Here is a 25,130-nt window from a genome sequence, read left to right on the forward strand (position 1 = left end):
ACACAAAAGAGTAAGCCAATCTCTTCTCACAAGCACTTCTAAAATTAAAGACAGCTAAAAAGGCACCCAAAGTGGTAGTAAATTACTCCAGCTCAGGGTTGAAGTAAGTCCAGCATCATACATGGCCACCTACAGGGACTGCAACACCCTCCCATAGAAAATAACGGAGGCAGGAACTTAAATGTAAACCCATAGTAAATAATGATAAGTTAACTTAAATAGTTAAAGATACACATAAATATAATGTAATGGTAAACCATATTAAACAGTACAGTAATACCATTTTATTCTAACAAATGTTATTCACCATTTTGCATTTAATTTATGTAACAATAAATTGTAATAAATATAAGTTAATTACTTTTAATTAAGTTTGTTCGTCACTTTTAATAATTATTAGTGCAGAATAAAATACATTTAATGTTTTTACTTTAGTTGGTAATTTAAATGTAATTTAATGTATTTTAAATCATTACATTTCTAATTCAAATTATAGTTAATAGTACTGTAGAAATTTCTACATTAAAAAAATCATATATAGAAATAATATAACAAATATTTTTACTTTTTCATATTCTTTACCATAGGGAGTCTCTGCAGTTGAGAAGGAGATCTCTGGAAAGTAAAGTACAGGGGAAAGTTCCACCTAAAGTTTAAAAAAATAGTATGCATCAATAATTATTAAAAGTTATATATAGAATTGATTAAATTAATTGATTTTGTATTTAATACATTTTTTACATTACTTTTTAAATGTGAAAAGGATTATTGAAACATTTTATAATTATTGAAAAATATGTATGAAGTTTATATATATTTGAACATTACATTTTATGTATTTATATGTTTAACTATTTACATTTATTTAACTTGACATTATTTCTTATGGGGTTTACTTTCAAATCCTTTTTATGGGAGGGTGTTGCAGTACCAGGGGTTGGCCATATGTAGTGCTAGACTAACTTGTCTTTTCTAGTGTACCTTACACTTTGAAATAAAGCTCCAACCACTTAAGATTTGGAAACATGTAAGTCTACACTTTTGAATAACTATGCATTTGGATTTTGTGAATAGCACAAAGTGGTAAAGTTACTTTAAGGTGTAAGAGTAAATTACACAAATAATGTGTAATTCACATTTTTGAAATAGCCCGAGTGTCTAGAGTAGGTCCAGAAATGAGTTGGTGCAGCCTGTGAGCTTAAAGTCTAATTATGCTTTTTGTTGAGCCATTTTTGGCTGGTCAAACCAAATGGTCATGTCACAGAGGACACAAAGGTTATGGGATTTGAAGACTGTCTCTGATATGGCAACTAGGAGAGCCTCTGTCAAGGATCCATTACCTGGTGGTGTTGAAGTAAGCCTCAGCAAGGCCTACTAGTGCAAGGGGTTCACCTTTCTCTGCACAAAGTCCTCAGACCATGTAGGAAGAAGTTGGCACAGAAACTGGAATAAAAGACAAAAGTTTATTAACCTCATGAGGTGGTACTACAGTTCAGACAGCACCCTTGGGTAATGTCTGAAGTAGCACACTGAACTGAGAGAGCATGGTCCTTTTATACCCACACAGGGGCTAAAAGGAGATGGTACAATTATGGAAACAAGACTTGTATACATGTAAGGTCGTGTGGAAAATGCACAGTCGACAGGTAGGAGGAGCTAACAGTTTCCAAGGACTAACAGCTGCAGACCTTACTGAGCATGTGCGAAAGTAAGAGATGCTAAATATAACTTGTCACTAGGCAGATTTCAAGAGCAGTTAACAGAAAGGTAGGACAGAGCACATGGTGAGCACATGGCAGCATGTAGCAGAGAAAATGGCTGCCATGAATACAAAATGGATTCCTCAAAATGTTCACAATAGTTACTAAATACAAGATGTCTTCTGCTAATGCTTAATCTAATCACTGCTAAATTACAACAGACGACCCTTTCAGCATTAGCTGAAGACATTCGTCTTTCTGGGATAATCTAAATATTCATCTTGTATATTTATGCTCATCATTTCAGCTATTTCCTTATCTAACATATGTTGTGCCTTCATTTCTGTAATATTTTTTTTGGTAGGCATACAAGCAGTAATACACATGGAGCAGAACATTGGACCACACTGAATACAGATACAGCATGTAAAAAATATTGCAATTATTACACACAGGACCTTCCAACAGGTAGTTGGTAATATCCATAGTTACCAAAAACAAAATATGTATTATGTGAAGCTGTAAAACTACTATTATTTACACTCTCAATAGTTAAAATCAAGGTACATTCGCTTATTCCTACTGGAATTCATCCAATGCTTCGTATACATAAATCTGCTTTAGTTTTTGTAACAGAAATCACAAATTGTTCTTTCTTGTCAGAGTCTTGTATATTTGTGAAGACATATGGTATTGAAACATTGTCCGGTTGATACTCTTCCGATTCCCATTTTGTTTCTTTAGCTTGGGGATACTCATCTTTGTCTTGGTAGCATACTTTATTAAGGCGAAAAAGAAGTCCGCCCTCCGTACGTTTTCCAGATGCAAACAAAAGCATGTACCAAGCTTGACAAGAACCATTGTGTGAAAAAGGAAGAGGAATGAAAGGTGTTCCTCCTTTCTTTTGATGCGCAGGTATCATTCCACATACCCAACAGTTAGTAGTATTTGTAGCATTATGAGTATGATGCAACATCTGAATGAAAGTAAGTACGATTGACGGTGCTTCTGCTCCTGATAGGGAAGCGTAAAGTAATAGTGATCCTCTGGTACTGGAGTAGTGGCAACAAAAAACTCACGAGCAGGAGACTTCTTTTCAATAAACCAGGTGATTGTTGCTGTAACCACCAAAACAACAACAAACCCCATAATACTAATGATCAATTTGTTATTCATTTTAGCAACAGTGATAATCGACCCTTTCAGAAATGAATTAAAAACAATCGTTGGAGCTCTTAACCCTGGGCAGCCGCTGATTTCTTCACCACGGGCCAAGACGGGTGTCACTACTCTAATGCACGGCTGATCCACCCCCCTTGCCACATTGGCTCTCCGTTTCACTAACCCAGGGCGGTAGCTCAACCAGTCTTTTCAAAACAATTTTCAGATTCTTTCCTTGGTCTCAAATTATATTACGACACTCCAGAAGTCGTATGGTCCGGGAAGACCTCTGCAGATTCGTCAGGTGATATAGCATGGCCTTTCTCCGTAGTCAAAATCTCTCGATGATCGGTCAGCACAGCAGGTTCCACCAAGGTAGGTAGCACTCTCTTGCAGTGAGTACTATGGACCCAATTCTTTCGGTTCGTCACTCGAACTGCTGTCCTTGTCGCAAGGAGCACCTGTTCTGGGCCTCGCCACCTTGGTTCCAAGCTGCTTGATCTTTCAAAAGACTTAATCATCACCTGGTCACCAGGTCGGAGTTCATGGCCTTTACCTGTAGATCTGTCAGGAAGTGCTTCTCGAACCTGTTGATGAATAGAAACCAAATTGTCGGTTAACTGTGCCAAATAATCATTCACCAGGACACAAGGTACATCATATACAGATTTTGGTTTAGGAACTCCCCAAATATTCATTGGTCTCCCAAATACTACTTCATAGGGGCTAAGGGCAAGTCGGGAGTGTGGCACTGACCTAATAGACAATAATGCCAATGGTAATGCATCTGGCCAAGTTAAGGATGTGGAAGCCTGTATCTTCGCTAATTTCAGCTTCAATGTAGCATTATACCTTTCCACCAACCCTGCTGATTGTGGGTGGAAAACCGCATGGAACTTCTGTTTGATCCCTAATCCTTTCAGGACATACTTAATAACTTCCCCAACAAAATGAGGTCCGTTATCACTCCATAAAAGTCTGCAAACACCAAACCTAGGGAAAAATTATTTCAAAAGCACCTTCGCTGTGGTGATGGCAGTATTATCCTTTGTGGGGTACGCCTCTATCCATTTACTGAAGGCACAAACCACCACCAAGACATACTTTAAATTGTTGCAGCGTTCAAGCTGAATATAATCCATTTGTAGAACTTCAAAAGGTGCAGTTGGTGTAGCAAACCCTCCTGCAGGAGTACATGTCCCTTTTCCAGGATTGTATTGTAAGCAGATCAAACAAGACTGTACTACTCTCTTAGCTGTACTGGAAATTTCTGGATGCTCCCAAACTTGCGTAAGCAACTTCGTTATTGTTGAAGCTCCAACATGTGCCAGCCCATGTGCCATCTGAACCATAGGTTGTACAAAAGCTATAGGCAATTTCCATTTATCCATCTGCTTATTCCGCCAACAGCCCTCATCATCCAATTCTCCATCTTTAGACCATTGCTCACGTTCTTTCACAGAAGCAGATTTCTGTATATCTAATACGTCTTGTCTAGCATTATGCCAACGTTCAGCTTGTGACTTCACTACATACATAGAAGTAGTACTTCGTTGCATCACAGTCTCACGTGCTACACGGTCTGCAAGAGCATTACCTTGCCCTATCTTATCGGTCACTTTCTTATGTGCACTACATTTCACAATAGCTAGTTTATTTGGATATGTCAATGCAGTCAAGAGGTTATGCACTAATTCTCCATGCATTATCTGCATCCCGTGGGATGTGAGAAAACCTCTCTCCTTCCAAAGCAAACCAAAATCATGAGCCACTCCAAAAGCATAGCGGCTGTCTGTGTAAATGTTCACACTTAAATCAGTACTAAGCTCACATGCTCGTGTCAAAGCTATTAGTTCAGCTGCTTGAGCTGACTTCTGTGGTATACGAGCTGTCTCCACTACCGTGTGTATTGTGGTGATTGCATATGCAGCTGAGGTCGTACCATCTGGCAACTTCAAACAAGACCCATCAACCCACAGTTCCCCGTCTACATCTAAAAGGGGCGTATCTTGTAAATCAACACGACCCTTTGTCTGTTCTTCGGTAAGGAATATACAATCATGTGTTTCTTGTGACTGAGGCTGAGTCACCGGATATGGCAACAAAGTAGCTGGATTTAGTGTCGCACATCTCTTCAGTGTAATGTGAGGAGCCAACAATGTCAACTCATAACCTGTGATACGGGCGCTAGTTAAATGTTGTGTCTTTGTTTGATTTAAAAGAGCATCAACCACATGGGGTACTAGCACTAACAGCTTATGTGACAAAACTATCCCTTCACTCTGACGTATTGAGACAGCTGTTGCGGCAACTGAACGAAAACACCCAGGCAACGCTCGAGCGACAGGATCAAGTACTGCTGAAAAATATGCACAGGGACGCTGCTTATTGCCATGTGTCTGTACTAAAACTGACAATGCACATCCATCTTTCTCGTGTACGTAAAGTGCAAAAGGCTTCATGTAATCTGGAGTACCTAACACTGGTGCAGAACAAAGGGCTTGTCGCAGCTGCCGGAAAGCAGTCTCACATTCATCTGTCCATGGGAGGGGCATTGGAGTATCTTTAGTCAAAAGTGCTAGCAAAGGTTTGGCAATGTGTGAAAACCCTAATATCCATTGCCTACAAAAAGAAGTAAGACCAAGGAATGCACGAACATCTTTCTGAGTAGAGGGTACTGGTGTGTCTAAAATTGCTTGAATACGATCTGATGTAAGTGCACGGCCCTCCTTAGACAAAAGGTGACCTAAATAGGTTACCTTTGGTCTACAATATTGCAATTTCTTTCGTGACACTTTATGATGGTGTGATGCAAGAAAAGAAAGTAAGGACAAAGTGCACTTTTCACATTGCTCCGGGGTATCAGCTGCCAACAAAATATCATCAACATATTGTATGAGAGCCACACCTTCAGGTAAAACAAAAGAATCAAGGTGTCCAAAGTCATAGAACAAGAACTAATTGCTCCCTCAACTTCCTCATAAAAGGCGGCTGGATTTTTCCGCGGGTCAGGTAATGCTGTTTTAAGTGCCATTACATCTGCCCTATTCCAAGGAGTATACACCCATTATAAATAAAATAACCCTTAGCATCAACAGAAGTTTTATCATCATTTGTACCCAATCCTTTAGGAGGAACATAAAAAGGCGCGGCCTCCCGCATTGGTTTCGCGTGAACTATCATAATCTTATCTGTTTCAAAGATGGAAGCTTGCGCCCCTTCGGTCTGAGATGCTCGTGCAACTGCGTCCGCAGCCCCTTTCTCTTCTTGCAAACGGACTGCCACAATACGTAATTTCATTAAAAGCCTGATTGCATCAGCCACCTGGGAGAAAACAAAAAGACCATCACGCATTTGCTTATGATCAGCTGCTACATCATCGGGCTCTAACTCATCAGAAAATTTCCGATATAGTTCAATAACTTCTGAGCCAAATGCCTCAGTAAAATATAGCTGCTCCTTTTCCGTCCACCCTTTCATGTTGTCTAAAAGTTCAGAAACAGAAACAACGCTACAAATTGTTTTATGAGCAATAGATCTAAGCTCAGACGCACGGTCAGCAGGCAGCATAGAGCGACTGTCCCGCATCTTCTGTTTCTCCGAACTGGAGACCTCAGCTAACTCATGAGGGGCAGAAGGAACGACATACGGAGGTGGAGGGCGATCTAGTAACAATAAATCATCATGTGGTTTATTAAGGATAGGATAGAGAGGTTGCCTAACAGTGTATTGGCCAGTTACCTGTAGCTTACGTTCTTTCTCTTCTAGCTCCTTTAAGTCATGCATTTCTTTCTTTCTCATTTCCAATGCTTTCACATATACATTCTTCCGCTGCTCTTTCTCAAACAAGGCTTGCTCATGCTTCACTCGTCCACCCGCCTCTTTCTCCCTCATTCATACACAGTCAAACATATCTTGCCTAGACTTTTGCTTACACATACATTGTTCCACATACTCAATCTTTCACAAATCAAATGACCCATGCATAGGCCAACGTAACTCAGGATCCGCGCGGTGTATTTATTCCATAATGTGCTGTACATTATAGAAGAAAGACCATGTTTAACATACATATCTCTATTTGGCGTCCCCTCTGGGGGTGCCGGTTGCGATTCTTCCAGTCTCAAATTGGTACCATTACAAAAGCAACACATCCTACGAAGTGCGCTAAAAACAGGCATGCCAAAAATAGTGCAGAATATGCAATATTATAATCAAAGTAGCACTTAAGGTGCTGTTCAAATCAAAATTAAATTTGAGAAAATTCTCCTCATTACCTGCCTATATAAATTGCAATTTATATATCAAATCCAAAGAATACAAATTGACTAGTCACCCAAATCACGAGAGCCACAGTAAGTAGTGCTAAACTACATTACCAAACACAGGCATCAAAACCCACAGCAAGTGCCGTAAAACAGCTCTTACCAATCACAGGGTGTCCAGGTTCCAACTGCCAAGTTCTAAAATCGACCAAATGGTCACTGCATGATGAATGAACAAAAAGGATCTCAGTCGAGGACCAGCGCCACCTGGATGGTCAAGTCAGAAGGAAGGGAGAAAAGCTGTGGTTGCCAAGACTCGGGTCTCCTCAGGCATTGATCGTCCGCAGCGAGATTCCAATCCTTCGTCGCGACCAATCCGTTGGGCATCCGAGTCGCCGATGAGTCCCTGTTGGGGCGCCAATTTGTTGAAGTAAGCCTCAGCAAGGCCTACTAGTGCAAGGGGTTCACCTTTCTCTGCACAAAGTCCTCAGACCATGTAGGAAGAAGTTGGCACAGAAACTGGAATAAAAGACAAAAGTTTATTAACCTCATGAGGTGGTACTACAGTTCAGACAGCACCCTTGGGTAATGTCTGAAGTAGCACACTGAACTGAGAGAGCATGGTCCTTTTATACCCACACAGGGGCTAAAAGGAGATGGTACAATTATGGAAACAAGACTTGTATACATGTAAGGTCATGTGGAAAATGCACAGTCGACAGGTAGGAGGAGCTAACAGTTTCCAAGGACTAACAGCTGCAGACCTTACTGAGCATGTGCGAAAGTAAGAGATGCTAAATATAACTTGTCACTAGGCAGATTTCAAGAGCAGTTAACAGAAAGGTAGGACAGAGCACATGGTGAGCACATGGCAGCATGTAGCAGAGAAAATGGCTGCCATGAATACAAAATGGATTCCGCAAAATGTTCACAATAGTTACTAAATACAAGATGTCTTCTGCTAATGCTTAATCTAATCACTGCTAAATTACAACAGTGGTGCCCTGTATAGTAACTGGAATGTGCAGGAGAATGTCAGTGCAGAATATCATCTTATTGGTACAGGCTTACAGCTAGTCTCATGGCTTCAGTTTTGTTGGTTGCAGTTATTTTTATTTATATCATTGCTATGCCACCTCAGGGTTTACTTGGGCTATTTTATGTATGCATTCAGTATCTCAGTGGGATTGCCTGATAGAGTTCTAATGGCATGTCATCTCCAGCCATATTACCATAATGAAAAACAGGTTTGATTGTGAGTTAGTTACTAAGTCAAAGATATTTTTACTATTCTTGAGCATTACCAGACAAAGACAAAGGGGCTCATTATGGGTGTGGACCGCCACGCTCGCGGTGGCGGTCTGGATCCCCACCAATGCGGCGGTCCGACACCACATTACAACCCTGGTGGTCAGACAATTAGAGTGGAAGAGGAGCTGAGTGAAGTGAAGAATGTGTACTGATGGGTTGTATAACACATTTAAATCACTCGTCTATATTTAGCGATTTCATATGCATTCAGTGACTGCTTTGATCATTTTGTGTATTGAAAATGGATGTTACCTATACTTAGTAGCATCAAGCATAAGAATTATGTGGAGTAAAGATGATACTGCATTTTGAATACATTCAAGTAATCATAGTGCTCATGTTCTCTCCAGAAAATATGAACAGGATGAAAATCAAGTTAAAAAGAGACTGTGGTCCTCATTATGAACATGGTGGTAAACACCGCTCCGCCGGCGGTGGCGGTAACTACCGCCAACAGTCAGGCGGTCTGGACCGCCAAATAATGAACCACCTGAAAAACAGGCAGCCTGAAAAACACTCACCGCCGGCAGAGGAGTGCCGACAATGACGGCAGAGGCCGCCCACAGGCCGACGGAAAGGCTCTACCCGCCCATCAAATAATGAAGCACTAGACGGCCGTCAGTTCCGGGGTGGGAACCACCGCCACACAAGGCCAGGCGGAAACAAACCAAATAAAAAAAAAACACTCACTGTAGGCTCACACATCATGCCGAAGCAGACATGGAGAGAGAGTTGCAAATCATGCCAGCCCTGCACCTTTCCTTACCATACACCTCCACGACTGAGACTGCCAACGAAGACGTTGACGGTAAGTACCGCAACCTACTAAACAAGGGAAGAAAGGGCACAGTTACATACCCAGCCACTCCATCCACTCCGTAACGCACCCACAACCCCTCACAACAGCGCAAGCCATACACCCCACAGCAAGAGGTACTTACAACAAGCACAAGGCAAATTAAACCTGCCCAAAGTACACACATGTGCGCAACACCCCCCCCACAAAGAAATGATGAACCATGGATCCTGAGTGTGCCAAAACCAACACTGGCCACACAAACTTTAATTAAGCTCCATGAGCAACAGAAGTCCAACATAAGGCCAATGTACAGTCCATATTTTGATCTCTGACAGGCCCAAAGGGCCCCAACTTGACTCCCACAAGTGCAAAGGTAATCCACCTCATAAGGGCAAAAATGGGGCATCCAGGCGCCTCAGGGAACAGGGTCAGAGGATGGTGAGGGTGGTGACTTACGACTGGGAGGGGGGCTTGGCTTTACATTTGGGAGGTGGAGGGGGCTTGGGTCTGGTCATAGAAACTGGTGGAGCGGCCTTGGATTGGGGTGTGGCAGATGTTCCTGGGCCAGCACGGGGTCTCTTGCTCACAGGGGAGGTAGCACGGGAACGGGAATGGCAGACAGGGGCGGGCTGTGATGTGGGAGGAGTGGACAGGGCAAGGAGGTGGGCACCTTTAGGGACAAGAGAGGGTGGGCCAGTGGGTTCGACTAGGTCAACACAGGATAGGAAAAGTTTTTTAGGGGCAATCAGGGTGGACCTGGAGGAAGGCGTGGGAGTGGAGGTAGAGGGAGTGGTTGTGACAGGTGTAGGTGTGCATGACGTGGGTGCAGATGACTGTACAGTATGCTGAGGTGTGGTGGATGTGTGCTGGGTAGGTGTTTTGGAGCGTTTGAGTGTCTTGGGAGGAGGGGGATGGACACAGTGGGACAAGACAGGCTGCCAATGTAAATGTATGTTGTCTGTGTGTCTGCAAGTTTAGTGAGTGTGCTGCACGTGTCAACCAAAGTCATCGTGGTGAGTGCAGGTGCGGTGTCTGGGGTGCATGAATGGATGTCTGATTTTGTGGTGACTGCAAGAATGGGGTCAGCAACCGTGAATGATGGTGCAGTGCCTGTGAGTGCGCATGTAGAGGTGACAGACAGGGAGGTGGAAGAGGTGGACACACTGGGGGAAGCGGATGGTGGTGTGTGTGCCTTTGTATGTTGGCTGTGTGTATGCCTGTGGTGGGAAGTGTGGTGCTTGTGTTTGCATTGTGCTTCTTGTGTGTTGCGGTGTTTGCATGGCTGTCAGAATGTGTGTTTGGGATAGGTGAAAGGAGTGGGGTGCTGGAAGGAGTAGAGGTGGTTGGAGGGGGGACGGAATGACCAGGGACACTGGCTGCCGTCAAAGAGGAGGCCAGAGCCTGAAAAGATCTCTGTAGGCCAGACATGACAGTGTGAATGCCATCCAGGTAGGCATTAGTCTGCTGCACCTCTGATACTAGCCCTTGGATGGCATTGACAATGGTTGTCTGCCCTACAGAGATGGTCCTCATGAGGTCAATAGCCTCCACCGTGAGGGCAGCAAGGCTGACTGGGGCAGGGGATGAGGTGCCTGGGGCGAAGGAGATGCCCACCCTTTTGAGTGAGCGGGCATGGGCAACTCGGTGGGGAGCAAATGGGAGGGCGGTGATGGTATGGAGGTGGCGGAAGATGACACAGAATGAGTGGGCCCACTAGGGTCTGCAACCGCCAGGGAGCTCCCATCGGAGGAGGTATCAGAGTCACTACCTCCAGTGGTAGTTGCCTCCCCCATGGTACTCCCCTCGCCCTCCAACCTACTGGTCCCCTTGGCGTTGCTCGACTCTGCCTCCGTGGAACCGTAGGCCGCTGCATCCCCACTCGCCGGTGCCTCAGCTCCCTCGCCAGATGATGCTGATGTACACAGACAACACAAGAGAACAGGGATGGAGAGACAAACCAGGAGAGACACTTGTAAATAGCTGAATGGAGGTACATAACTGGTTCACACATACACCCTCCCTGAAAATGTTCCAGCATGCAGCACCTACCGCTATACACATGGCTATGCCCCTGACTAGTGGCCACAACCCTGCTCTACAGCCATTCCCTACATCACTGAAGGACCTGAAGTACTGCAGACCTGACCCTTACAACCCAACTCCCCATGGGGGCCATTATGTAAAAGGACATCAGTCAGAGTACCTGCCAATAGACAGCATACATACCACAGCACACTCACACATCCATCAAGGAGCCATACAATGGTTTCTGTACTCACCCCCTTGTGTATGCTGTGCAGCCTTCAGGCGCCCATCCAGGTCCAGATATGCCACCACCAGAATGCGGTGCATTAGGGGGGTCAGTGCCCGACGGGCATCCCTTCCTCGTTGGGAGGACTTCCCCAGCTGGGCCTCACAGGTCTTCCTCGCCCAGCACCGCAGGTCCTCCCACCGCTTTTTGCAGTGGGTGCACCGCAGGTTGGTGACCCTTAGAGTCTGCACCTCCCTGGCAATGGCATGACAGAGTCCCCTCTTCTGATGGGTGCCGGCCTATGTGGGACCCACAGAAAAAGGAACACAGAGGTCAGACTATGCCCATAACATACAGCTGGCTATACGTCCCCTATGGGACGGACACTCACAGCAGCATAAAGGGACCTCACACATGCAGCATGTCATGAATCCCACGACTGTACAGTGTCAAACGTGCACACATGTTTTCAGTCATCTACCACCATTACACACATCCATGCCCCCCAATCCACCTACTCACCTATACCTCTGGTCGACCGTAAAGCTTGGTGTACAGGGGCAGGACCCCGTCCACGAGCTTGGCCAGTTCCTCGCTGGTGAAGGCCGGGGCCCTTTCCCCTGCTACTCACGGCGGTGTGCCGGCGGTGATCATGATACGCTAAAAATCCCCATTGACAACCATGTTAACCAATGAATGGTCGCATGGCGGTGAACACCACCTTACGCTATTATGACAACCACTAGCGGTATGAGGTCACTTCCACTACAACATTTCTGGATTACAGGAGGGCAGACATTTTGCCCATTAGTACACAGTTATTAATTCCTCATTTGCCCCATGCAGGCCCTATTGTTACCAACCCCCATAGGCATGAACAAATATACATTTACTCACCAACACAGTCCTGATGTATCATTGAGGACATGTTACTCCAATTTAACATCCTATTATGCATATGTGTCGTCGACTTGTATGCCAGCAGTGCTGAATATTTAGCATTGTGGGCAGATGCATGTGTGTTCCTCACATGTGTTCTCACTCCTCCTACATACAGACCCATGTGGCGAGGGAGGGCCCCATCGGTGTACAGACCACTTGTTGATTTGGGGACCATGGTGGAGCGTCACATCATTATAAATTATAGACTCAACCGTGCTACAATTCATTAACTTTGTGCATTACTGGATCCAGCACTGAGACCGGCTAATCGGAATCAACATGCCATCCCTACTGAAGTGCAGGTGCTCTCTGCACTCCATTTCTTGGCCACTGGCTCATTTCAAGTGACAGTGGGCATGGGTGCAGGTTTTTCACAGCCAATGTTTAGCATTATACTTTCCAGATTCCTGAATGCATTTGCACGACACCTGCAGTCCTATGTGTGGTTTCCCCAAAGTGCTGACCTCCCTGCCATCAAGTCAGACTTCTATGCCTGCTCCAACATTCCCCATGTGCTAGGTGCCATCGATGGAACCCACATAGCTCTCATCCCCCCAAGAGTAAGTGAACAGGTGTACAGAAACAGGAAGAACTTCCTTTCCATGAACACTCAATTGGTGTGTACTGCAGACCAGTACATCTCACATGTGAATGCCATGTTTCCTGGATCAGTCCATAATTCCTTGGTGCTGAGGAACAGCAGTGTGCCACACATGATGGAACAACTACAAGGGGACAGAGGATGGATCATAGGTAAGTGTTTCTGACACTTTTTGGCACATAGCAGACAGCCAGGCTGTCTGCAACTGAGGATTGCCCCCTTTTTCAGGTGATTCTGGCTACCCCAACATGCGTTGGCTCCTGACACCAGTGAGGAATCCTAGGACAGATGCAGAGAGGAATTACAATTAGGTCCATGGGCATACTAGGAGGGCGATAGAGCGCACAATAGGTCTCCTGAAGGCTAGATTCCGTTGCCTCCATATCTCTGGGGGATCCCTGGCCTATGAGCCTGAAAAGGTGTGTAGAATAGTGGTGGCCTGCTGCATGCTGCACAATGTGGCTGTGAGGAAATCTATTCCCCTCTTGGAGGAGGAGGGGGCTGTATATCCAGACCAGCTTCCTCAGAGAGGGGATGAGAGTGATGATGATGATGAGGAGGGGTAAGATGTACACTCCAGGAACCAACTGATCCAACTGTACTTCCAGTAACTAAGTGGTACTATTTGATGCTGTTGCTGTCTGTGCTGCATACTGTCAGTATGCCTTATCCTCTATGGGGGTGTTGGGTCTATAGACATTTTCACTGTGACCAGGTTTGCATGGGACATGTGATATTATGGACAACTTGTTTGACAACTCTGTTGGCACAACCACATGTTGTGCGTGGGGTACCATTCCTTCTTTTAAGATATGAATAAATGATTTCAAAGACAATTGCATGCACACTTCGATTTGAATCAACATGATGAGAGGGGACATTTACATTCGTAAACAGGTGTTTTATTTGGTGTCAGGGATGCCATGGTGCTCTTTACAGTGATGTGAGTGGGCTACTGTTGGATGCCCATATTGGCTACATGTTCTCAGCGATTGTTGGCAGTGATAATATGTCCATCTGTTATTTACAGCTTTTGGGGTTGTTATTGCACGGTGTGGACGGTGGTTCAGTGGCACACTTGGAGGACAGTTCTTGTCTGAGTCACTTCTTAGAGGGGGCCTTGGTCTTGGCAGGTGTTCCAGTGCTATATCTGGGCCTGAGGGACCATTTGGGTGCCTGGTGTTGGCCTGTATGGGTTGAGGTGCAGGTCTCCTGTGTGTCCTGAGATGGTGGCACAAGTCCAGTTGCTGCTGCTGCTGTTGTTGGCCGGTCTGTATCTTGGCCTGTAGTAGGGGCTTCCTGGTCTGTGGGGGTCTCAGGCTGGGTTGGGACAAGGTGCAGCAGCGCACCTGCTATGGTGGCCATGGTGGCCACGGTGGCCACGGTGGCCACGGTGGCATTGTGAAGTTTCCACTGCTCCATGGTCTTTTGGTGTGGGCTCTCTGCAGCCTTTCACTCTGCTCCAGGGTGGCAACAATCTGGGCCAACCTGTCCTGGGTATTCTGGTTTGCTCCCAGGACCTCTGAAATCACGTCCTGGGCTGCAGCATCCATCCTGTGGCCTCCCCCCTGGGCCACTGATGCCCTCCCACTGGGCCTAGCCCCTTGTGCCTGTGTCCCCTGCACAGGTCTGGTGGGACCACTTGTACTGGGGCCATCTTCTTCCTGCCTGTTGGTAGGTGATGACTGTGGCCTCTGTCCTTGTGTTCCACCAGTCTGTGGCCTGGATACACAGGTGTGGGGCCGGTTGCCCTGGCCTGATGTTGGTGGGTGTGTGGTAGGGGTGTCAGTGGTGTCCTGGGTGGGGCTGCTGGATGGGGACAGTCCAGGACTGTGTGAGGGCCGGGGTATTCCTCACTGTCCAGGGTTCCTTCTCCAGTGTCTTGGGTGGTGCCTCTATCTCCATGTGGGACACTGCCACTCCTTGCCCTGTCTGTCAGGGTGGCATGGGTGGTGGTGCCTGTTGGGGGGAATGGACATGTCTATTACAGTTGCATAATCGGATAGGGGCACAGGGCTGGGCTGTTTTGTCCTGGTTTTCCACTTTTGGGCCATGCAGGGTGCCTTTGTGAGGTTGCCATTGCATTTTGCTTAGGATGTGGAGGTGCATTGTGGGTGGTGTAGTGCCTTTGTGATTCCTTGCAGGGGTGGGTGGCTGTGCACAGGGGGGAGGTATGTGGACCTGTTGGTGGATTTGTGGGCATGCAGGTTGACTGGATGTAGTGATTGTGGCCTGGGTGGGGTAGTGGTCCTGGTGGAGGGTGGAGGGGTGGGGTGGTGCATGCATTACTGGTGTGGTGGATAAGGGGTAATTGTAGATGACTTACCCAAGTCCATGCCTCCAGTGAGTCCAGTAAGCCCTCAGAGTGCAGGATGGCCAGTACCTTTTCCTCCCAGTCAGTGTAGTCGGGTGGTGTTGGTGGAGGTCCTCCCCCAGTCTTCTGGACTGCAATGTTGTGCCAGGATGCCATGGACCTCACCTTCCTGCGCAGGTCATTCCATCTCTTGCGGATGTCGTCCCTTGTGCGTGGATGGTGTCCCACTGCATTCACCTTGCTGACAATGGCCTGCCTTAACTCCGTCTTCCTGGTGATGGGTGTGTGCTGGACCTGTGCCCTGAATAATTGTCGCTCGACCTTCAGTATCTCCTCCACCAGGGTCCTTAGCTCCCTTTCTGTGAAGCGTGGGTGTTTGGGGGGGTACCATACTGTGTGTTGTGAGTGGTGTGTTGTGTGGATTTAGGTGAGGTTGCTGTTTTGTGTTTGGGTGTGTGATTCATCTATTGTGGCGTTCAGTGTCTGCTTGTGGAGTTCTCAATCTCAGTTGTCCTAATGGCATTGCAAAGGATTGTGGGGTGTGTCTGTGAGTGTTTTATAGTGTTCTGTGTCAGGTGTGTGGGTTTCAAACTTACCAATGTGTGTATTTCTTACTGTTGGGTCTCATTGCTGGCAGTGGTGGTCTGTATCGCCAATGGTCGTTCGACTTCCACTGACCGCCGCAGTGATTTGTGCATCATTATTTGGAGGGCGGGGAGTTTGTGTGCTCGGCGGTGGTGGGATGGGATGTCCTGCATTTCCACCGACAAGGTCCTGGCGGTGACTGTTGGCTAGGAAATTTTGGACGGATTCAGCTTTTTGCATCTTTATATGGCGGGTTTCTGTTCACCACCAATGGCGGGATTCTGTTCAGTGTCATCACAGCAGGGAACGGGGTTTACTGCCATGTTCATGATGACCGCCTATGTTTTTGCATGGTTAAGTATGTCTTTACATTATTCTGCTTTAGAGTACTAAGTTGCTGAATGTGTAGCTATGGTTTATACTACACAGCCTTTGCCAGAAAGAACATGTTTATATGACATAGGGCCTGACTACGACCTTGGCGGATTGGGTACTCCATCACAAACGTGATGGAAATCCCGTCCGCCATATTGCACGTTCCATTACATCCTATGGCACTTGTAAAGCGGCGGGCAGGATATCCGTCACATTTGTAATCAGGCCCTTAATGTCTGTAATTGGAGGAGTTAGTATTTCATTTCTGAAAAATATACTAACATTTTCAAGTCCTCCCAAAAACATTATGGACAACGAATGATTGATAAGGCTGAGGTTAATGGTGAAAATCTTGCTGCATGCTTAAGAGTATGCATTGAACTGCAGTGAGAATAAAATGCCTGGTACGCTGAAATGTACATGATGACAAGAAATATCAGTCTCCCACAAAATGTTACTATAAACCACGCTGTTAACTCCAGCTTCCAAATATCATCTAGTGTCAAGCAAGTTTACGATAATTTAATAACAGGTTTAGATGTTAGGGATAAAGGGTGGGATATTCATGCTTGTGTAAAGGAATGTTTTTCTATACCCTTAAGCATACACATTTAAGTGATTTGGCATTTTCCTAATTAGGAGTGCTTTGAACGAGGAAGAACAGGAGAGTGCTTAATATGCTAGGAATATTTCAGATCAGTTGCCACTACCTTTATTGTTGCAATTTGGATCTAGATAGTATGAGCTGAGGAGATGTTAACTGATTAGAGAATCATTACATGGTATAGAATTTCAAGTCTTTGTACAATAGATGGGAACAAATAATAATTTTTTTAAATAGTGCAGCAGATCAGCAATTAAGGGAAGCAACACAGTGTTGTTTCAGTGGGTCAGATTTTGGGTGAATAAGTCAATATGCGGGACTGTGGCATAGTAATCTGCAGGACAATAGCAAAGACGACAGTCATGACTGCCAGTGAAACTGTACTGAAAGTATTGTAATGGGTATGTTTATTCTATTTTGCATATTAAAGGTATTTCCTTGTTGTGAGAGATGGCTACAAGGCAGTATTCCGCCCCCAGAGCAAAGGAATGGATCATCCAGATAAAATTATTTGCGCAGTGGCAGATCTGACCATGCTCCGGCTATTTGAGACCTTCTTGGAGAGCATTCCACAGCTGATTCTTCAGATTTATTTTTTGATGAAATATGAGAATATTAGCCTTCTTCAGTGTGAGTATCATTATTGGCTGTAACCGTAATGGTTGAAATCAAACTATTTATGGCTTCTAAGATATAACACCATTCGTGATGTAGTAATTCTATGAAATATGAAATTCAGTTTTTACTAAGCCAATTGTCGATCTTGTACTGTTTAAATATATTGACAGTACATGCACAATGTAGCACAGTAAACACTATCCTATAAGTAGGTGACTAACCAGACTTCAGATCTAACTTTACCTTTGTGAATCGGGCCCTGAGTCTCCCTATTTCACCTTTTGCACCGTAATTTATGGATGGACTGGAGTAATCTTTACACTGTTTACGGCGTGGTGGAATTTATGTAAAGCAAACTATAAGAGGGATACAAGTGTTTCAGTGTTAACCTGACCTGTTACATTATTTCGAACTTTGCGCAGAGGACAGTGCCAAGAAGCTCATCTGAAATGCCTGTCTTCAGATGGAGGGAAGAAGCTATTCACGCATTCTCTATCAGCTTGTTACATTCAAGGACGGATGCTGAGTTTCTTTGGCGTGCTGGCCGTTCTGGTGCTTCAGCGTTTGTGTCATTTGGAGGGATTTCCTGTGAGTCATGTGGACTGCAAAGGGCAGCAAAGGGACTCCCGAACACTGTTCCATGCAGAATGTCGTATTTGCGGTTCTTCTAATGTGAACTACTGCCATAATCGCATGGAAAGGGGTGGGAATCATCCATTTTAAAAGCCCGCTCCAAGACGGCGGCCATTCCATGGCATGGTATCAGTAGCCCAATACAAGATATTGCAGAGTATCTTCGTGTGATAACTGCTCCCGTTTCAAGCTTATATGAAGAAGGCCTGCTAAACGGGTGGTGCACCACAACAAATTTTCTTCCCTGAGAGTTTTGTCACAATCTTTGCCCTGTGCTACTTTTTTGTCCCTGATCTTCACTTTTAGGAGGGTTGGATTGTTCTTTCTTCTGGATATTCTTTTGGCACAGCTTTGCTCTTTTCTTCTTCCTTATGTCAAGGAGTGCAGTGTATCGCTGTATAATTTAGCACTACTTTCATCGTCCATCAAGAATTACGATTACCAAATGTTTTTTTTTTTTACCTTTGCGGGTTTGAAAGCAGTCCTTGATTCCTGTGGTATTGGAGCATGATTGATTATTTGCAAAACAGTTTTACTCATGAACAAATACATATATTAACAATGAAGATGAAGGAATGCCTACTTCTGGACACAGACTCTGAAAGAGATGGTGACATTGGTGGCTTAGTAGAATAGCAGATTTTCTTGCTTTCCAATATGGCAGTTAGTGTGGAGAAACCGTAATTTAAGAGTAAGTTTCTATACTATAAATATTCTATTCATGGAAGCCTGAGTGGCACTAGCATGTAACACTACATCAACCTACTGGCAGAGAAGGGTATGGAGACTGGAGACTTAAACACCTGGTAAGAGCAACCTTTAAAACTAGGAAGTAATGCAAGGATGGAAGGCTTTGGGGCAGGGTACCAGTTTTGTGGAGGAGAACTGCAGGATCATTTAGTTTTTGGGGTTTATAATTTAGTTAAAAAACAACAAAACTCATAGATTTAGAAATTTGATTTTTTTTATTTGAAATCAAATGTAGACAAAATGAGAAAACTGTAATTATAAAAGTAATTCTAGCAAACCCTCCGGGATTTTGCAATTTGCAAAACAATTGTGAAATTGGGACTTTTGTAAAAATCACATGATTTTCACAAAAGCCTCCGTGCAAAATCACTGAAAATACCCTTTGAAACATATTTTCCCCTCCTTCTATTGACCCTGGGTGCCTGCTCTGGGTAAATAAAAGGAGAGCGAGCAGGAGAGGTGTTTCAATTCCCTTTCTCCTGCTCTTTGACGGCACTTTAAACTTCCTGGGGGCGGAGCCTGCCACCGAGTCACCTGACCAGTTAATGAGGAGAACAAACATTTGGCAAAGCTAATAGGTCTCTCGTTTAGAAAGCGATTGCTGACGTACTGGATTTGCTATCACTTGTTTGTAAGCCATTTTTAAAAATGAAAAGTAATATAAAAAATATCAGAATACTTGAGAAGAAGAAAACACCTACCTTAAGGTATCTCAGAAGAGTACATTGAATTCAATATTTTTAATGTTGACCAATGACGTGGTTCTTTTATTGTTAAGTAAATATTTACAGATACATTGTGGGCACAATTAAAGGGCAACTGAAATTAGCAAAAAAAGCGTGAAGTGGAGATATCGTTATCAGGAGGTGTCGAAAAGAAGGAGCATCATAGAGCACAGGGGTGTGTGCAAAAGTTATATTGAAACGAAAAACACACTACCATAAACGCGTTCGGTTTAAGGTCATTAACAACATTATTCGTATTTCGAGGAATATTTGCTCTAACTATTCTCTCCCTCTAATGCATAGATATACACCACTCTGTGGGGAATCCAAGCTCTTCCTGCTATATTCCAGGATGCCGTCTGTATAGCGTGGGCTAGAGCTGAGGTTACTATGATTGGACATCTGTATGACATAAATAGGTTCTGCTCGTTTTCTCCCTAAGTGTTAGATTAATAGAACGGCGAAGTAATATTGAAAATAAATGTGCAGAATGAAAGTAAATAATTTATACCAAAATATAATACTGGAGCTGGTCAATGGTAATTAGAAAGGGCAAACGTGGTGAACACTATGAAGGAGACGGAAAAAGTTGGAAAGATCAACTACTGATTGTGAAACAGAAAAAGTGGTTTAGCATAGGGCGGTTTAGAAAGCAGGACGGATGTGGAAATTTATGAAGCATAGATGGTACAGAGAGGCAGGGTCGAACTGGAACAGAAAATAGACCCGGGAACCAAAGTAGAAGTGGCCCCGATTAGTGCATTAGATAGATAACAAGCGGCGAGTTCAGCAGTGGGGCGGCATTAGGCGAGAGCACCAGAGGCCCTTGAACCAAAGCATGACCTGGGAATGCAGTTTACAACGAGGTGCCAAAAAACTCCTGCTCACAACCCGGATGGCTAGCGGGATCAACGAGCACTCACCGAGCAGCAGAGCGTCCCTGTCGCAGCAGCTCAGATCGGGGCACAACAGCTGGTCTTTTTCGGCCACGGCCGACGAGGGAATTAAAGGGGGCAGTGTTAAAGGTGATGTGGAACACGGGGACACAAGGATTATTATAGGGGCAGGCACCAGCCGTTCGGAAGAGTAGGCTGGAAGCAAACTGCAGAGACTCAAACCCATTTAAGAGCGTGTTTTGCTCAACATAAAACCAAGTTCTATTTTGAATCACATTTGCCATGGGTGCATGTTTTAAAGATAATTGTTACTTTGCTTGTAAAACATCACGCTTCACAGCCTTCAATTATAAAAAAAGAATTTCAAACACACGCTGACTTTATAATGTAAAGGATGAGTAACACAAAAAAAAGGCAACAGCAAACATGGGCAGGAGACAAAGAAAAAAAAAAGTCCCACAAAATAAACACATAAACATCGAAGCATAAACATACCAGTACTTGAGGAGTGCTACATGGCAGGAGCAAAACACAAAAAGGAGGGGCAAAGAAAAATGAGTCACCACTATCAAGCAAGCATTTTTGAAGGACAATCAGAAGGACAAATAAAAAAGGCAATGGGTGGGCTGTAAGCCCACAAAGTGTATAACATATGTCTTGAAGAGACCGTGTAAGCGCTGCCTAGGCTCAACCTAAAAACTGCTGAAGTCCGAGACAAAAAAGTGAGCATCCCTGCCTCCCTTGGCAGTATTTCTCTTCACCCCAGCCCCCTGCCTCACAGGCATCATGCTGCCCTTACACACCTACTTGCCTTTGGCAGTTCTCCTTGTTTTCTCAATCCACTGTAATCTTTATTTCCCGAACCACTCCCATTCCTCCTATTGCCCTTTACTTTTGCCTTACTCCCCTTTCACCTGTCTCCCCCAAACCTCCTGCTTCATGGAGCAGCGTGAAACAAATGCTGCTGCAGGAGGCTGTTACAGTTGCCCCTTCCACTCCTACCACCCTACATTGAGATGGGAGAAGGGTGCAGGAGGGCACATTAACATCTTTCTCCAGCAGCATGTGTGACTCGCTGGAAGACAACATGTAAGGATGATGCCAGAGGAAGCACAGATTTTAAACTATATTCTGCACACTTTTTGGCATAAAACATTGTGTTTCCCACACATTCTGGCTATGCAGATGCTGGTTTTCTGGCAGGGCCAGAGTATTTTTGAGAGCGACACATAGGGGGTTATTCTAACTTTGGAGGAGTGTTAATCCGTCCGGTAAAGTGACGGATATACCACCAGCCGTATTATGAGTTCCATAGGATATAATGGACTCGTAATACGGCTGGTGGTAAATCCGTCACTTTTCCGTCACTTTTGGGACGGATTAACACCTCCTCCAAAGTTAGAATAACCCCCATAATGTGCCTTTTGCAAAAATACTGCAAATTTGTTTTTTTTGGGATACATTTTTCTTATTTTCCGGCCACAAAATGTGCCAAACCGAACTGTGATGCCCTGGGGGTCTGTTCCAGAGAGCACAGAAAGGTCTGAAGGTACAGAATTAGAAATCAATAAATATATTGAAAATCTAATCAAAGTGTTTTGGAAATGTTGCCTCGTGCTTCAATGGTAAAAACTAATATAGGATAGATACATTTCTGGGCTCATCACAGCAACAGCAACTGAGACTGTTTTTTACATTGTTCTCAAGGTACCTAAGTACACTTTTTAGTCTTCAAGAATAACTAAACAACAGCTCATTTACTGGGTTGTGTTTTTGCGGTGTAACAAGAATATTTTAAGGAAGTGGCTGTAGAGGGCAATGAAAAGCAAGAAAGATGGCCCAGGAGTTGTAAAACACCCTTTTCTTCCTCCTACACTAAAGATTCATCAGTAGAAAGGTGTATGATTTTCATATTTTCAAGAGTCGCAATTTACATTGTTACTGAAGTTAGCAACAATATATAATTGAGCATAACGTTCCCGTATGCCATCCTTAATGAGGTTCATTTGAAAGTTAATTGTGGGCGTTAATTGTGGGCACATATTTGATATATTGTGCGCATCTAACCATCAAACAGAAAATTATTAAAGAAATACACTTCACAAGTTTGTGATTTTCTATGGTAGCGCTGAGCTTGGCTTTACTTCCAAACATACGAAGAGATTGTGTGCGACCAGGGGTGCAGACCGTTTACAAACGCAAACACTGAATGACATATCTTACATATCTTCACAACACACATAATTCTAGAATACCACGTAATACATCACTCTGGCAAGTCAGGCCTCCGGTGATAATAAAAGAACATAACTTCCAGCTGTACAAGGAGGTGTATACTTAATTCACCAGTAACCAGAGAACCCTTTCTCACACTGTCCCCGCTTGCAGCCTCATGTGACCGACACAGACCATACCCCATGAAAGATCAACCCTGGGGTGGGGCTAGAGAGTCTGGCTCACCACCCCTTCCTCCAGTCAGCCACGTGCCCAACTCACATCCTCAAAAATAGGGTTGAGATATGTCAATTAAATGTATTCTTTGCCATAAAAACGATCTCTTTTGGCTTAATTACCACCACACAGCGAGGATGTTAATGACCAACATGCGTCTTGCCTGCCAAAATAACTATTTTTTTTTGCAGTTGCCCTACGCGTGGCCTGTACAAACAGGTCGCACCCTTCGAAGAGATGTACTTATCTCCCACACAATGTATCCTTGGCTAGCTACCACGGGCAGTGCCTGATAGTAAAAGAAGATGTCCTCTCTCGAGCCAGCTTTGTTTGTATGGCTAGTGTAGCTGCTTCGGCGCAGTGCACTTTGCGCCAGAAGTGACGCCTCCCAAGGAGAAGCTGACTAAGTTGGAAATAGTGTCATAATATGGGAGGGGAAAATAAGTGCCCCTTCAGGCAGACTCACAATGTAGAAGCAGGCTGAGATTTTCCAAAGTGGATAAAATTCTTGCATTGTACTTGTGGCTTGCTCTTTTTCAGGCCAGGTATTAGCCAAGACCTTTTAATTTATTTTCTACCCATTAGAGAATATAACGTGAGTCGGTGGATGAGCCCACTTCTTCAGTTGATACTAATTAGATATTCAGATTTTCACGCCTCTTAAATATAGTCTATTATATAGAGTTGAACCCTTTTAATCAAATGAGTTCAGGTGGGAAGATTTTATCTATTGGTTCAAGAAATGCAAATGGTCTTAACAATCCCTTTAAAAGATAAAAGGTATTGGACCATTTAAAGAATGAAGGCTGATGTTGCATGAAACACAATTGACTGACGTGGAAGCTGATAAACTAAAAAGAGTTTGCATTGGGGAAGAAATTCATAACTGTCTTTGTTCAAAATCAAGAGGAAATCTGACAAGGTCAGTATTCACTAAGGCACCAAACACCGAAAGGTAGACATTTGGGGCCATATGTACGAACACTTTTTCCCATAGACACAGAATGGGTAAAAACCTTTGCTACATCTGGCCCTTAGTTAGTGATGCATGCCCAAATGAGGCATACGTCCTGTTAATCAATGTGTACTACCCCAGCTAGAACTCACTTTCCCTAATGCCACTTTCATTCATTCACTCAGTTTTACAAACATTGGCAAAACCAGCGGGTCTAACTTTCATTTTTAGTGCTGACTAAAGTATGAAAAACCTGCTGCAGTGAAAAAAACGAATATGTATTGTATATAGTGCATTTATGAGATAAATATTTCATGTGAGATGATACAGAGTACCTTCTGAGTTGTAAATTAGTCCCCCTGCACGTTTTAAGACACTGATTCATACACCAAAGAGGTAATAGCATGAGGTTAGCGAGGTATACTACTCTGGGTAGAGCCAAAGCCCACTTTAGTTTATTTTAAAAGCTTGCTAACTATAGGTCTTGCAGAAGGTTTGAGAATCTGATTATATCAGGTGATGTCAACATTTCATTAGAACCTCAGAAGTCTTGCTCTTTCCTTCTTCTGACTCCACAAACTCTCAACTTTCTTTGCCTTTCATTCTACTTCCCAGTCATTTATTATTCCCTGATTCGTTCAGCCCCCTTTTCCTCTTGCTCCAGAGGTTCTTCCTCTTCTATTGTGATTTACCTCAATCCCAGCTTTTCCTCTTTCCCTCTGACTTTCCAGCCTTTAGCCATTCTCTGAATCCTCAGTGAAATTTAAAACGACCTAATTTAAATTTGTGAGCCAAGCTCAGTAGACCGGACTTTTGGAAGACCATAGTCAAGATCGGGCCAGAAACCAGTGTTTTTTTACAGACACTTTTAAAGAGGTAGTAACATTTGCAAAGGGCAAGAGGATCCTCTGGGACACCTTCTCCTTTGGAAATCCTAGTGGCAGCCTTGGGGCAGCCAGAGGTCCACAGGACCAGTGCTGCCTCCCCATCAATGTTTTTCCAAGCAGTACACTTAAGGCAATGTTGCAGTTGTGACTCCTGTCAGGGCTAAGTGGCGGTGTGGGGGGTACAAAACAATATACACACGAAAGTACGGGGTTCTCTAAAAGAGGACGTCGCGGATATTAGCGTAGCCCTGGGTTGTATGTATTCCTATTTGGAAGGGTGAAGTCAGTGGAATGTCAGTTGGAAATT

At 44.3% G+C, this 25,130-nt stretch overlaps 1 protein-coding gene across 2 annotated transcripts in view; it reads left to right on the plus strand.

Annotated features, from left to right (window-relative positions):
- XKR9 (XK related 9) overlaps window positions 1-25,130 on the plus strand; it is a 240,102-nt gene that overhangs the window by 161,095 nt on the left and 53,877 nt on the right. For both annotated transcript variants that reach the window (XM_069220327.1, XM_069220328.1), the window contains one exon: window positions 17,339-17,538. In XM_069220327.1, the coding sequence (XP_069076428.1) occupies window positions 17,339-17,538 (200 nt within the window). The remainder of the gene's footprint in view (window positions 1-17,338; window positions 17,539-25,130) is intronic.

The sequence above is a fragment of the Pleurodeles waltl genome, chromosome 2_2 (assembly GCF_031143425.1).
Source record: "Pleurodeles waltl isolate 20211129_DDA chromosome 2_2, aPleWal1.hap1.20221129, whole genome shotgun sequence".
Classification (NCBI taxonomy): domain Eukaryota; kingdom Metazoa; phylum Chordata; class Amphibia; order Caudata; family Salamandridae; genus Pleurodeles; species Pleurodeles waltl.